This window comes from Clavelina lepadiformis, chromosome 9 (genome assembly GCF_947623445.1).
Source record: "Clavelina lepadiformis chromosome 9, kaClaLepa1.1, whole genome shotgun sequence".
In the NCBI taxonomy this organism is placed as follows: Eukaryota; Metazoa; Chordata; class Ascidiacea; order Aplousobranchia; family Clavelinidae; genus Clavelina; species Clavelina lepadiformis.
Genome location: NC_135248.1, coordinates 5,765,634 through 5,778,735, shown reverse-complemented (window position 1 = coordinate 5,778,735; position 13,102 = coordinate 5,765,634). Strand labels below are relative to the sequence as shown.

The 13,102-nt window shown below is 35.7% G+C and overlaps 2 protein-coding genes across 2 annotated transcripts; one reads left to right on the top strand and one right to left on the bottom strand.

Annotated features, from left to right (window-relative positions):
• Positions 1-1,062: 1,062 nt before the first annotated feature.
• LOC143470536 (structural maintenance of chromosomes protein 4-like) lies at positions 1,063-5,730 on the top strand. The gene has a single exon (XM_076968741.1). The coding sequence runs from the start codon at positions 1,188-1,190 to the stop codon at positions 4,893-4,895; it is 3,708 nt and encodes a 1,235-aa protein (XP_076824856.1). The 5' UTR covers positions 1,063-1,187; the 3' UTR covers positions 4,896-5,730.
• Positions 5,731-6,591: 861 nt separating this feature from the next.
• On the bottom strand, positions 6,592-12,780 carry LOC143471226 (homeobox protein Hox-B13a-like). The gene is made up of 3 exons (XM_076969629.1): positions 12,171-12,780; positions 7,859-8,079; positions 6,592-7,666 (listed from the first exon to the last, which is right to left on the bottom strand). Exons 1-3 carry the CDS (start codon positions 12,595-12,597, stop codon positions 7,463-7,465), a joined length of 852 nt encoding a protein of 283 aa, XP_076825744.1. The 5' UTR covers positions 12,598-12,780; the 3' UTR covers positions 6,592-7,462.
• Positions 12,781-13,102: the final 322 nt, after the last annotated feature.

Below are 13,102 nucleotides of genomic sequence, written 5' to 3'. Positions count from 1 at the left end.
TCAGCCAGATTGATTAATTTGTTCCAGGCCTGATTCAACTGTTACTGTGTAGGATAGTTAAATTCTTTTCCACATAATCATGCAAAGTGGACCAGTATTGTTGCATAAAACAATTGTCTTCAATAGCTAGCTTAAAAAGATAATGGCTGAAATCTAAAGAAGAAAGTTTAAGAGAGTGGTGGATATATATATATATATATTAACATATAATTTTTTTCACTGAAACAGTGACAGCCTTTGAGTTCCAGTAACTTTTTTCAGTTTTGAATGTAAAATTGTTTGCATGCGGCCAAGGTGAAAATTTGTTAATTGTGTTGTTTTGAGTAGTGTGAACTTGCCTTGTACCGTAAAAGTTTTAGAAATTGGTACAAATGGTTGGAGTAGTCTGGAAACAGATTAACTCGTACTGATTCTTGTGAGAAAAATTGCTCTGAAGAACTAGATAATTTTACAATTTAATTGCCCTCTCCTGTGCTGCATACAAAGTTTGTTTTCTGACGTCTGTAAAATGTCATCTTTAGCACCAAAATCAAAATGTAGATGCCTTCTTAACGGCAGATTTTCAGAATATTGAAATGCTTCAGGAGACTAACATTTTTTCACCAAATATTTTGTATCAATTGTGGGGAATACTTGTGTACACAGCTATGGGTTAAAAGCATGTGTCAACAAGAGAATTGCTAAATCAAAATGAACAAATTTCTTGCCCATAAAATGATCAAAATTTTCAATATTTTGTCTCTTGCATTTAATTTCTTTTTGTAAATTATTCACAAGGAAAATACCTGACATGTTTGGTTTTTTGTTTCTTATATATAATATACCTGAAGAATTCTTTGGGCAACGTAATCACAAAAATTCCGGCTTTCTGGTAACTACCTTAAATGAACAGACCAGACTCTTTCAAGTTTTCTTCTTGAATCTAACTTTCAAAGAAACTATATTTTTTAGTTTTTGAAGTATATACTGTATGTAAAATGTTGTTTTTCTGGTGTGGCTTTGTGATAGTACTACTGCTGATGTACTCAGACTACTAATTTCATTTTATTACTTTACAGGTAATTATTTTAACTGTCATGTTATTTAATTGATAGTTAATATGCCATCTAGTTTGTTTGAGGGTGTTCCAAGAACCATGTTATAAAATCTCATCCTTGTTTTAATCAGTTCAAGCTTGATTCATTGCCATGAACATCACTGATGAACTCCAACTCCCTGAGGGTATTACTGTCCCTCCACCTCCCCATGTTTATGGGGTCGGCTCTCAAGGCGAACCCAGACTCATTATCACCCACATTGTTAACTATAATTTCAAGTCTTATAGTGGAAGACAGGTCTTGGGACCATTTCATAAAAGTTTCACTGCTATTATTGGTCCCAATGGAAGTGGGAAATCAAATATTATTGATTCCATGCTCTTTGTGTTTGGGTACCGGGCAAATAAAATCCGCTCAAAAAAGATATCTGTGCTGATTCATGACAGTGAAAAAAAGGAAAAGGCTGGCTCATGTACTGTTGAAGTTCACTTTGAAAAGATTACCGACTTGGAAGATGGGGGTTATTGCACTGTACCTAACAGCACATTCTCCATATCACGAAAGGCGTTTCGGGATAACTCTTCCCAGTACTTCATAAATGACAAAAAGTCTGCTTTCAAAGATGTAGCAGTGCTATTGCAAGAAAATGGGGTTGACCTGAACCACAATAGATTTCTGATACTTCAAGGTGAGGTGGAGCAGATAGCGTTAATGAAGCCCAAAAGTCAAACAGAATCTGGAAGCGGAATGCTTGAATTTCTTGAGGACATAATCGGGACTTCTCGATACAAAGACGCCATTGAAAAACTCGGGAAAGAGATTGAGTTTCTAGACGAAGAACGAAAAGATAAATTAACTCGTGTTAAAGTGATTGAAAAAGACAAGGAACAACTAGAGCCCTTGCGCAATGAAGCACTCAACTATTTGCAGAAGAAGAATGACAAAACAAGATTGGATAATGAGCTGACACAGTGTTATGCCCATAAATTTACCAAAGCCGGAGAACTGAATAGAGAGAGATTAAATGAGGCAAAAGTGGATCTAAAGGAAGTTGAACAATCCCTGGAAAAACTTGAAAATCAATTAAAAGAAAAAGCCAAAGAGTGTCATCAAGTTACCCAAGTGTTGGAGAAGTGTCATCAAACGTTGATGGAAAAGAAAGATCAAATGAGAGAATTGGAAAGTGTCAACGTTAAAGTGTTTGAAGACAGGAAGTTCAGAAAAAACAAAATCAAAGAGTTAAATAGAAAGCGAGATCAGGATACTGCCAAACTCGAAAAGTTGAAGTGCACTATTGAAAAACATGAACGTGAGATTGAAGATTCAAACCAAGATCGTGACGAAATTTCAGAGAGGAAAAAGGAAACAGAAAAAAAACTGGCGGAAGTCATAAAGAGTTTAAAATCTGACACTCAGCAACTACAAGATGAAAAAGAGGCATTGGAAAGTGTACTTCTAGAAGAAGTAAAATTTGTGAATGAGGCCAAACAGCAGTTGGATGTGGCTAAGATGGAACTGGAACTGCTAGTTTCCAGTCATACCAATGCTGAAGAAGCTCTTCATCAATGTAGAAGGCAGATAGAAGAATGCAAAGAAGCTGAACAAAATGCCAAGCACAAATTGAAAGAAACAAATGCTGCCTCTACTCAACTAGAAAGAAAAAAACTTGCCCTAAAAGAAGAATTGGACAAAATTAACAAAAAAATAAAGGAGCTAGAAAATCAAAATGAGGAATGCCTATCAGCATTAGCAGACGCAAAAGTCACATCCCAAATGAGCCGATCCAATGCGAATGTGTACAAATTTTTTGCCCAGTTAAAAGCATCTGGGAAAATTCCTGGTATTTATGGCCGTCTTGGTGATCTTGGAGTTATTGATGACAAGTATGATGTTGCAATTTCTTCATGCTGTTCTGCGTTGGAAAACATTCTTGTAGACAATATTGATACAGCACAGAAGTGTGTTGAAGCCCTAAAAAAGCAAGAGATTGGTCAAGCTACTTTCATTGCACTGGACAAGATGGCAAAATACGAACATGCTATTCGACATGGAGAGAGGGCTTCCTTGCCGAAACTGGTTGATCTCATCAAGCTAAAAGAGGAAAGATTCAGGGTTGCTTTTTATCACGCTCTTAGTGATACATTGGTTGCCGATGATCTTTCAACAGCAACTAAAGCAGCGTTTGGTGAAAAAAGAAGATGGAGAGTGGTGACTTTGCATGGTGAGGTGGTCGATACAGCTGGCACAATGTCCGGAGGTGGAAACAAAGTTATGAAGGGTAGAATGGGATCCAAGTATGCTGCTCCTGAAATTTCCAATGAAGACTTGACCCGCTTGAAAAGGCAAAGCGAAGATTTCGAGCAACAACTGACTGAGCTAAGGTACAAGGTTATAGAGAAAGAGTCTGCCCTGTCAAAGTATGAAATTGAACTGGGTAAATGCAAGTCAACTACAAATCTTTTTCAACAGGAAGTCAACAGCCAACATTCCCTCTTAAACAGATTGCAGCAGCGTTTACCTGAATTAGAAGGGGCACTGTTAGCTGCAAGACCTGATCCAAAAGTTCATAAACAGCTTGAAACCAAGGTTAATCAACTGCATACGTCATATGAAAAGACAGTCAAGAAGACAACTAATCTTGAGAAAAAGAAAAAGGATATTTGTGAGAAGATTAGTGAAATCAGTGAGCGGCGCTTGCAACCAATCAAATGTGCTCTTGAAGACCAGAAGAAGAGTCTTGAAAAGATTGCAAAACAAATAACCAAACTCAAAGTTACACTAACCTCCTCACGGCGTGCTATAACTAAATTTGAAAAAGAGTTGATCAACATGGCTGGTGATATTGATGGAAATGCAAAGGAAATCAAAAAGCTTGAAGAAGAGTGGAAGTGTTTGGAATCGAAGGCAGCTGCCGTTCTTGAGGAAATAGATAAAGCTGAAGAAGAGGAAAAATCCTCCAACGATGAGCTACAGCAAAAGCAACAACAATTTAAAGAAATTGAAGAAAAACGGAACAACATGATGGCTAATGAGAAAACACTACGTCAAACATATGAAAATTTTCTTGCTCAAGAAAATGCCAACTTGGAAAAGGTGAAGCAATGGAAGGATAGCTTACTGAAGCTGAAATTGCATGAAGTTGACGGTGAAACAGTTGAAACGCTACAAATATATTCAGAAGATGAACTTGAAGAGTGCAACGAGCAGGAAGTCAGAAATCGGATTTGCATAATTGAGAGTGAAATACGAGATTTGCAGCCTAATATGAATGCGATTGCTGATTACAGAGAGAAGCAAACTGTTTATTTGCAAAGGGTTGCTGAACTGGATGAAGTAACTGTAAAACGGGAACAGTATAGAAGGCTGCTGGATCATCTTAGAAAGAGTCGCCTGAACGAATTTTCCAAAGGGTTTTCCATCATCACAAACAAGCTGAAAGAAATTTATCAGATGATCACACTCGGAGGCGATGCAGAGTTAGAGTTCGTGGATTCTCTTGATCCGTTTTCGGAGGGAATCGCATTCAGTGTGAGACCACCAAAAAAATCCTGGAAAAATATCTGTAACTTGTCAGGAGGTGAAAAAACGCTCAGTTCCCTTGCACTGGTCTTCTCTCTCCACCATTACAGGCCAACACCACTATATGTGATGGATGAAATAGACGCTGCTCTTGATTTCAAAAACGTCACCATCATAGCGCATTACATTGTGGAAAGAACGAAAAATGCCCAGTTTATCATCATCAGTCTTCGCAACAACATGTTTGAAGTAGCTGACCGTTTGGTTGGTATTTACAAGACAGATAATTGTACCAAGAGTGCAACTATTGAACCTTCTTTGATTGCAATTAAGCCATGATAAGTGAGCAATGAAACTTGTTATACATGTTAAAAGTAGTGAAATCATTTTCTTTGTAGTAGCTGCTAACAATATAATGTATGTTTATGGTTGCTTTTTAATCAATAGTAAAATCTGCCTTTGAAGGATTTTTTTTACTGAGCGCCAGCCATAAAGTATGTTTGTGTCCATATGTCTGTGTTGTCAGGTGTTATTTACAGGGCACTGTCTTTTTATTGTTTAAAAATAGTCCAGCCTTTGAAATTAACAATTCCTTGTTTGGATAAATGGATGGCCGACTAACAGTGGTCTTTATTTTTAAATCTCAGATATTATTCTCTCATTTCTGTATCTTGTTGCTTTGGGAAAAGTTAATGGGTTTACTGTATGGGTATTGTATTTCAAAGTTAAGCATGTCCTTATCTATCATTGCGTAATACTGTGCTTGTGCTCATTTACCACATTTTTGTAGCTCCAACCTAAAGTCATTCTATATTAATGTTTTTCTGGTGCTAGAAATGCACAGTTCAGATTTTCTTGCGCACCTTTTCATTAAAATACTTTCTGCATATAACTGTCGTTAGGCAGGTCAGTGTATTTTTTCAGGTTTTCGTTCTCTTCATGTCTCTCTAATGTAGTACAATTATAAATTACTGTAATATTCTGTTTTTGCAAGATAGGACAAGCTGCAAATGTTTTTAATTCTTAAAGCTCACCAAATTATAGATTACTTGTTATGCATAATTAGCAATTTTAATGATACAAAGTTTGCTTCTTAAAAATTTGGAAGTGTTTTTTTTATTACTGTACAGTTTGACTGCAGGTAGTACCAAATAAACTTAGACATAAGAGAATATCTCCAAATGATTGATGCTTTCAGGTTTACCAAATGTGATCAGTAAATTAATGAATTAAGGATTGATAAGCTGCTTGATGGTGAAGGTAATTTTGTTGTCAGTTTCCTTAACCCGAGGTGCTTGTTATGTCGATTGCACATTATCCAAAAACTATTTCAATAGACGATAGTTTTATTCACCTGCAATCAATTTTTACTCTAAATACAGGGAAGCCGTTCTATGTAAGTGTTTTTAAAATCATTGAATATTCAATGCGTAAAAATAAACTTAGTAAGGTTCTTCATAGGTCAATCACTTTGACCTTGCCATTGTAAAAGTTACTCGTGGTCATAAAATTCTAACATACTTGACCTAAACATTCATCAAATACGCTTAAATGGGATAATCAAGGTTGCAAATCTTGCAATAAAACTAAATGCCATAAAAACACAACTAATCTAAGAAAATTGGTACCAAAGCGAGAAATGACAAAGTTTGTTTACATTAGAATGAAAAAGTTTTAAGCTATTTTAGCAATACGTGTTTTAGTTCTGCCTTGTCTATGTCCCTTCCTTCAGATTGTTGAGAGGCATCCCACTAAATTAAAACGGTTGTTTGTTCTGTTAAGAATTTGAACGCTGGCATTAAGCTAGGCACGCTACGAAAAAAGCGGTCGCAAGTGTTTTTCATGAATTACGTGGTCTATCTTTGTCAGTTCTTTTGTAAGTATAGATTCCTATTATCGAAAATAGGTATAAATGTTTTATTATAAATATCCTATGCCCACTCATCCATGACCATGCATTGATCAAGATTTGTGCAAACCGAATTGTTGCCTATTTTAGTGGAAGAAAACATATGTGAAATAATTGAAGAATATGTATCAGTGGTCGTATTTAATTGTACCTTATACGTATATGTCTTAAAAACATGAACTTCACAGAAATGGGTTTGATTTAAAAAAAGTTTCTACTCGCACAAATAATTTACATAAAAAGCAAGTTACAAAACATGCGAGGCTCGAAGTAAGAGTACGTGTTAAATACATATTTAAAAAGAAAAACCAACAGTTTACAAAAGTTGTGTACGTAAATACTTGCAATACATCCAAAGCTTGTTGCACACGCACAATATAGGTCTTCCATTGAAATTAAAAAAGAAAACCATATGATGACAAATTGACAACGAACAATCAAACATGAGTTTTGCAGTCAATTTTTTATTACTTATAGCTGGTTTTATTGTGTATCTTGGTTGCGCTCTTTAATCTTAAAAGGTCGTGTTTGTCAATTGACAATACATTTCGACAAATCTTTCTGCAATGGCTCACAAAAATAACAGATAAACATAACGGGGTAATGACAACTTTGCAAAAGCGAGATTTAAGTCTGTTCAGGAACTGGGTAAAATTTATTGATTTCATGCGGCAATATACAGTAAGATGTGCTGTTGATCACTAAGTTACAACTGAACCACAGTTACCAGAGTTAAAACAACCGATAAACACAAAATCATATATGAAATTAAGTATAACTTAGCCGTACAGATACGTTGTCAAGAAGATATGGCAGTAGAAAAAGATATTCTCGCATTCGCATTTTAACACAGATCATATATTGGACATTTGGACAGTACACAGAACTTCGTACTACAAACACCGAAATATATAACACGAAAAAGAAGAGTAACTTACATAATACACAGTAATACTGAATTTAGCAAAATGCATCGAAATTCAGCTCTAATCGTGTATCATAGCGGAGTCATGTGAGTTTCATTAGATGCAAGTGCAACTGGGAAGTTGTGGAATCCAGTAAAATGCACATGCATATCCTCTCCGTTAATGATGGATGTTTCCCGTGATACGTGCTGTGGGGAAGCCTGTCGAGGAGTAAAAGTGGCAGGTGACTTTGCAAGTATCACAGTCCTCTGTCCGTTTGCGCTCACTTGGTGTTGCTAAAACACAACAGAAGGAAAATAGTTATTGACTAACACAAGCACATTTCCATGCTACCATGGTAGCTTAAAGTGGTAAGCCTGTAGTGAATGATGCATTCAAACTCATAATCGAAAAGCAATAGGCACAGTCACAACCCAAATAGTGTATTTGCGGTATATCCTATAAATTGCTTCTAGTTCTAAACTAACCTGTTGCTTATCTTTCTCTTCCCTTTGCTTAATTTTTTTGTCTTTCACGCGACGATTTTGGAACCAGATTTTCACTTGTCGATCGGTTAGCTTGAGATCTCGGGCGATGTGTTCTCGTTTTTGCCTGGTTATGAAATTGTTCGCCCTGTATTCTTGTTCAAGGTTGTTTATCTGAGCTTTTGTGTACGGTTGACGCTTCTTTCTTGTGCGATGACATGCATCTTCAAAAAAGTAGGGTTACAGTCTCAAAAGAAACACTACGCCCAGTCAAACAGATTGTGGCTAATTGTAGCTACACAGGCAGACACAGCATGTTCTGCAATCGCTGGACGTTGCCACAATTTACTTCATAGCGGTGCCAAGCTTTGCAGATAATCTCTGAAGGCCACAAAATTGACGGCTGTAAAAATTTACGATGGCGTCTTCCATCTTTCACCAATACGCATCATGGAAATTGATGGGCTATAATTGTTACGCGGTCTTTTATAATCTATATAGTGATTGTATCCGTAACTATCCCTTTCGCATTTTATGATCAAGACTTTTAAAACTCACTTCCCAGCAATTAAGTTGAAAATTTTTCATTTTGTTGTTAAACAGCAAAAGTTTGATCGACATTGTCTTTAATTGTTTCAATTTCAATTCATTTTGGAATTTCAAAGCCAGCAAAAAATTTTATCGCTTTCAGTAATGTTGCAGTTTTTAACGGATTAAGAAATTTGTGATTTCACTTCCACAGGTCGCCAAATACAGATAAAAACCCAGCGTAAATTTATAAATTAATATAGGTTTCTTCCCTACTATTCCACTATTTTATTTTATTTTATTTTAACATGAAGTAAACTTCAAGTGCACTTTTCTGTCATTATTAGGCTACAGATTAAGGTAAGGAAATATAACAGGCAATCCATGCAGAAAGATAAAGCTCGGATAAAGATAAAGGGATCGGAAATATCGCAGATTTTTTTCAATTTTGTCTTCGACTTTCTTCGCTTTGTTCATTTTTTGTATGAAGCCCGGTTTAGTCTGCTGAAGAGTTTGATAAAATGGCGCCCAAAGCTGACAAAGTTATTTTGCACCAAACTTATTAAACAACTAAAGTCTCGCCCCGGCAAAAGAAAGCCCATTAACTCATATTATGTGGAATGCTTTGACTAATAATTCCATGTATACATTCCATAAATCATGACGATAACGAAAGCATTCCGTTTGTGACATTATTAAGCGATTTTTATGAGGTTGGAAAAATATACTGCAAATGCCAGGTAGGACGTTCTGCTAAATGTACCTGCTGTTCAAATACCAGCCCGAGGTTTACAAAGACATAAAGTCAGTTATAAAACAGTGAGATCAGAGACCAGGCCCACCTGTGCAGTTAGCGCATATGTCGTTAGCTTCAACATAATAATTGCCATAAAAACGTTAATTTCGCGACAGCAAACAATTGTAAAACACCAAATTAGATTGGTAACAAGCTGGCATAACATTGCAATCTGTCGTGTACAGGTCACAGGAATTTTAGGGAATGCCGCGCAAAACGTAATACGAAAACGGCAATTCCTCAGTAGCCTGTAGGCTGCTGTGCCATGCCAGAAACAGAGCGGTACATGGATACACTGGCTTGATCTTTGTTTTCGTACGACATATTATTTGCATTGTTTCGAAATACAGCAGTAGTTAAACCAGTAACCTTTTTTGATATTTAAACACCCCAAAATTAACTAATGTGTAGAAATGTAGGCTATAGTTCAAGTATACTGCATGCTAATGTGCAGTAAAATCAGCATGGTTGACACAAAAGTAAAGAGCTCACGTCTAAACCAATTAAACCACTATACAAGAAGTATTGTGTTGGGTGTGTACACAAATTACCGTCCAGACACCTTGCGTATGACAAATAAGAATTAACTGCCCGACTGCGTACATGCTGATGCTAGCAGTAATATTTACACTTGACGTCATAAAGTCGTTTCAAAGAGCTTTTTGTTGTTTGGCATACATTGAAACATGTTTTTATTGAAATTTATTTAATGTAATATAATTAAACTTGATAAAATAGCATCGAATACTTGTAACCTGCTGGTGAGATTTACAGCAGTATAAATTCTTGAAGTGCTTGCAAAAACATTACCTTACGACAAAGTGGTGTAAATTACGGATAATAGGTTTGTTTTAACCTTTTTATCTAATTTTCATACTTTCAAACGACGTATATTGACTTTGGCTGAGCGCGTATAATTATAGCAATAATGGTAGATGGCCCTGCTCGTAAACGAATCTGACCACCCGTGTCCACGGCGTATTGTTACATGAATCTATTAATCATGATTAAAATGGCCTCTTTTCTGCCATTTTTTCCACCTGCATGCCCGTACTGTGAAACCAGATTGTATTAAACGTTCTATAAAAAACACTTACTATTAAAAAAGGAAATTGTAAACTCTATAAAAATATCGCCGATAATTTCATTTATTAACTCATTCAACTTGGTGAACGTGTTTTATTTTTGTAATTAAAACCTTTGATGTTATCGAAACTTTACTAAGTTTAGCAATAACTTAGAATTGATAATTCAGTTGGCTTACGTTTTTTCGAACTCAGTTAAATATTGCACGTCATGGCAAAACTTGTTTCTTGAGCTGGCGTAGAACCTTTAGGACTGGAGTTTGGATGATGTTGTATCATTGTCTCATTTTACTGCTAACTCAAAGTACTAAAGTATTTTTTCCGAAAATTATCTTTCTTGAAGAGAATTGATTCTTCGCAAGAAATAATATATAATCTGTCAAGTGGGCTTTTCCACGATGGATAATTGTGGTAAAGTTATATAGTTTTATGTTTGACGGTGCGGAAAATTAAAAATAACGATTTTACGGCCATTTGACTAACTTTTGTTTGCTCTCAGGTTTCAATTTGCAACAAAAGTTTTGTCTGACTTTGACGTTTTGAGATCATTGAGGGTTAAGTTATGTAAGCGATTTTTTTTGTATCTTTATTTTTAAACAAACAAAATATACACGAACTTGATTCATAATTTTGATTTTTTTAGTATATATACTATAGGTCTGTTGCTTTTCTTTAAACTGTTATTTCGTAGTAGTAGACGTTGCCAAACGATATATATTTGTGTTCAATAAACATTGTTCTTTCCTAAAAATGTAAGTTAAATATAGCGAAAGAATAACTAGAAATTTGAAGAAAATGAAGGTCAAACGGATGCTGCGTTTTATTGTCAACCTCTGCTGTCAGTTCAAATTTCTGTAAGATGTATTAGTTACCCAACTTGAATGAAGATTAAAATTTAATAATAATTATGGCGCCTCGATCTGCTATAAAAGTGGCGCGGTGGGCGGGAAAATAGTCATGCAAATTGCTTTTTGAAACAGGAAACAGCAACGGAATTATCTCTCGAAATTATAAACTAATGGAGCACGATTTGCCAGCAGCGTTACGTTCCAAGGCTCGTCTAGTTACAATTGAGTATATTTGATCTCGGACCAAATAAAGCAGACTCGGTCCCTAAATGGGTTCGTTTCAGCGCTTCAGTCGACAAAAGCTAAACCACGACTGAAGGTTGATATTTACACTGTTATTTAAGTATTACCGTGCTACTACCTATATAGCTACTTTCATCTGCATACTTAAGAGATTGTGCAAAGGGTGAGGGCACCGCCTTTTCTTTACGCTTTAGACATTAACTCGTTTTGAAATTCCAACTTGATTAATATTCCATTATTATTTAATTTTTTTTATTCTAAATAAAGACATAAGATATCAATCTCTGCTCTAGCATAGGTTGTCGAATGTCATTTCGTATTCCTTAGTTTTACCGTACGTTTGAAACAACTGTTTATATGCGGATTCAGTTTACAACCTCTACCATACAAGTGAACATTTAAAAACAGCATTAAATTTAGGGCATAGTTTTTAATGCCGGGCATGTAAATGAAACGAATTTATATTCCCATAAATTGAAAGTATACCGTTTTGATATGCCATTTTGATAACTTATTAAATTGGTCGTATATTGCTTTATACAGGAACGTAAAATCATCAAATCCCCTGCTCATTTTTAAGTGACAGCGTGTGAAAAAAGCTGATCAAGCCTAAAAATGGCCGCTGTTATACATATTGTATTTATATACGTTTCAAATTATGTTTGAACTACATGAGATAATAAAGCATTTACGTTATACGTGACAACTGGAAGGTATCTTTTCAAAAAAAATAAAGAGGAAGTTATACGCGAAGTAATTTCGTGCTTAAGGCAGTTAAAAAATTTAACACAGCAATAAAAAACAACAAAACTTACAATCTCGATCGTTGCTTCTTTCCACGTTAAACATGAGTGCAGGAAAATGTCCCCCCATGGCTCCCAACTGCGGATCTGTGGCAGATGCCGGATGCGGGAAGGTGGAGGGATGATGAGGATTGCCAATGAAACCATGAGCCACAGTCATAGTCGGAGGACTAGATGAAGAGATGTTGCTGTTCACGCCGTGATACTGATGATACTGACTGTGTAGATTATACATGGTCGAGTTGGCTTGGTTAGTGGCCATCACTTGGGTCGCAGGAGGAGCGTGAGCGGCTGGAAAGTGGAGAAAGGAACCTTGAGCAGACGGATGAGGGATCTGATGGGGGTTCGGGTGAGCTGAATACCATCCCGAGTAGGGATTTGGTGGATGTCGATGAGGAGACAGGACGCAAGCAGCCGCCGCAGTAGAATTTGACTCCATGCCTTTTCCAGCAATCCGTCAATTTCAAACAGTTATTTTGCTAAATTTCCTATTGAAAAGATCCCTTAAAGTGTTTGTTTGTCAGGACAAATTTTTGTCATAAATTCTTTATCTTGCAAGTATCAATACAGCTCTCATAGTGGAAACAACTTATAAGAAAATACTTCACACTGTAATAGTAAGTAACACTGCAACAAACAAATTTGAAATTTTAACATATTTATTTTACATATTCATTACAATTTTACATTTCCTTTTTAAGCCTTTTTGTTTATCTGGGTTCAAAACAGATACTTCTTAAGTTTCTTAAATGATTTGTGTATCAGATTTATCAAATGCACTGAAAATACAACTCAGTAAACATAATTTTCACATTTTTTTTCCAAAATTACAATTCCTGTCATTACAAATATCTGTAATTATTTTAAAATGTATAAAAACATTTTTCTGAATTAACTTTGTTCTAGAACAATAACTAAACAACCAGCAAAAATCAATTAATAGC

Excerpts from the sequence above, each read along its gene's own strand:
- LOC143470536 (XM_076968741.1), top strand. The coding sequence starts at position 1,188 with ATGAACATCACTGATGAACTCCAACTCCCTGAGGGTATTACTGTCCCT.
- LOC143471226 (XM_076969629.1), bottom strand. The coding sequence starts at position 12,597 with ATGGAGTCAAATTCTACTGCGGCGGCTGCTTGCGTCCTGTCTCCTCAT. Across the intron at positions 8,080-12,170 it reads AAGAAGCAACGATCGAGATT|ATGCATGTCATCGCACAAGA; the intron begins GTAAGTTTTGTT and ends ACTTTTTTGAAG. Across the intron at positions 7,667-7,858 it reads AAGAGAAAGATAAGCAACAG|CAACACCAAGTGAGCGCAAA; the intron begins GTTAGTTTAGAA and ends GTTGTGTTTTAG.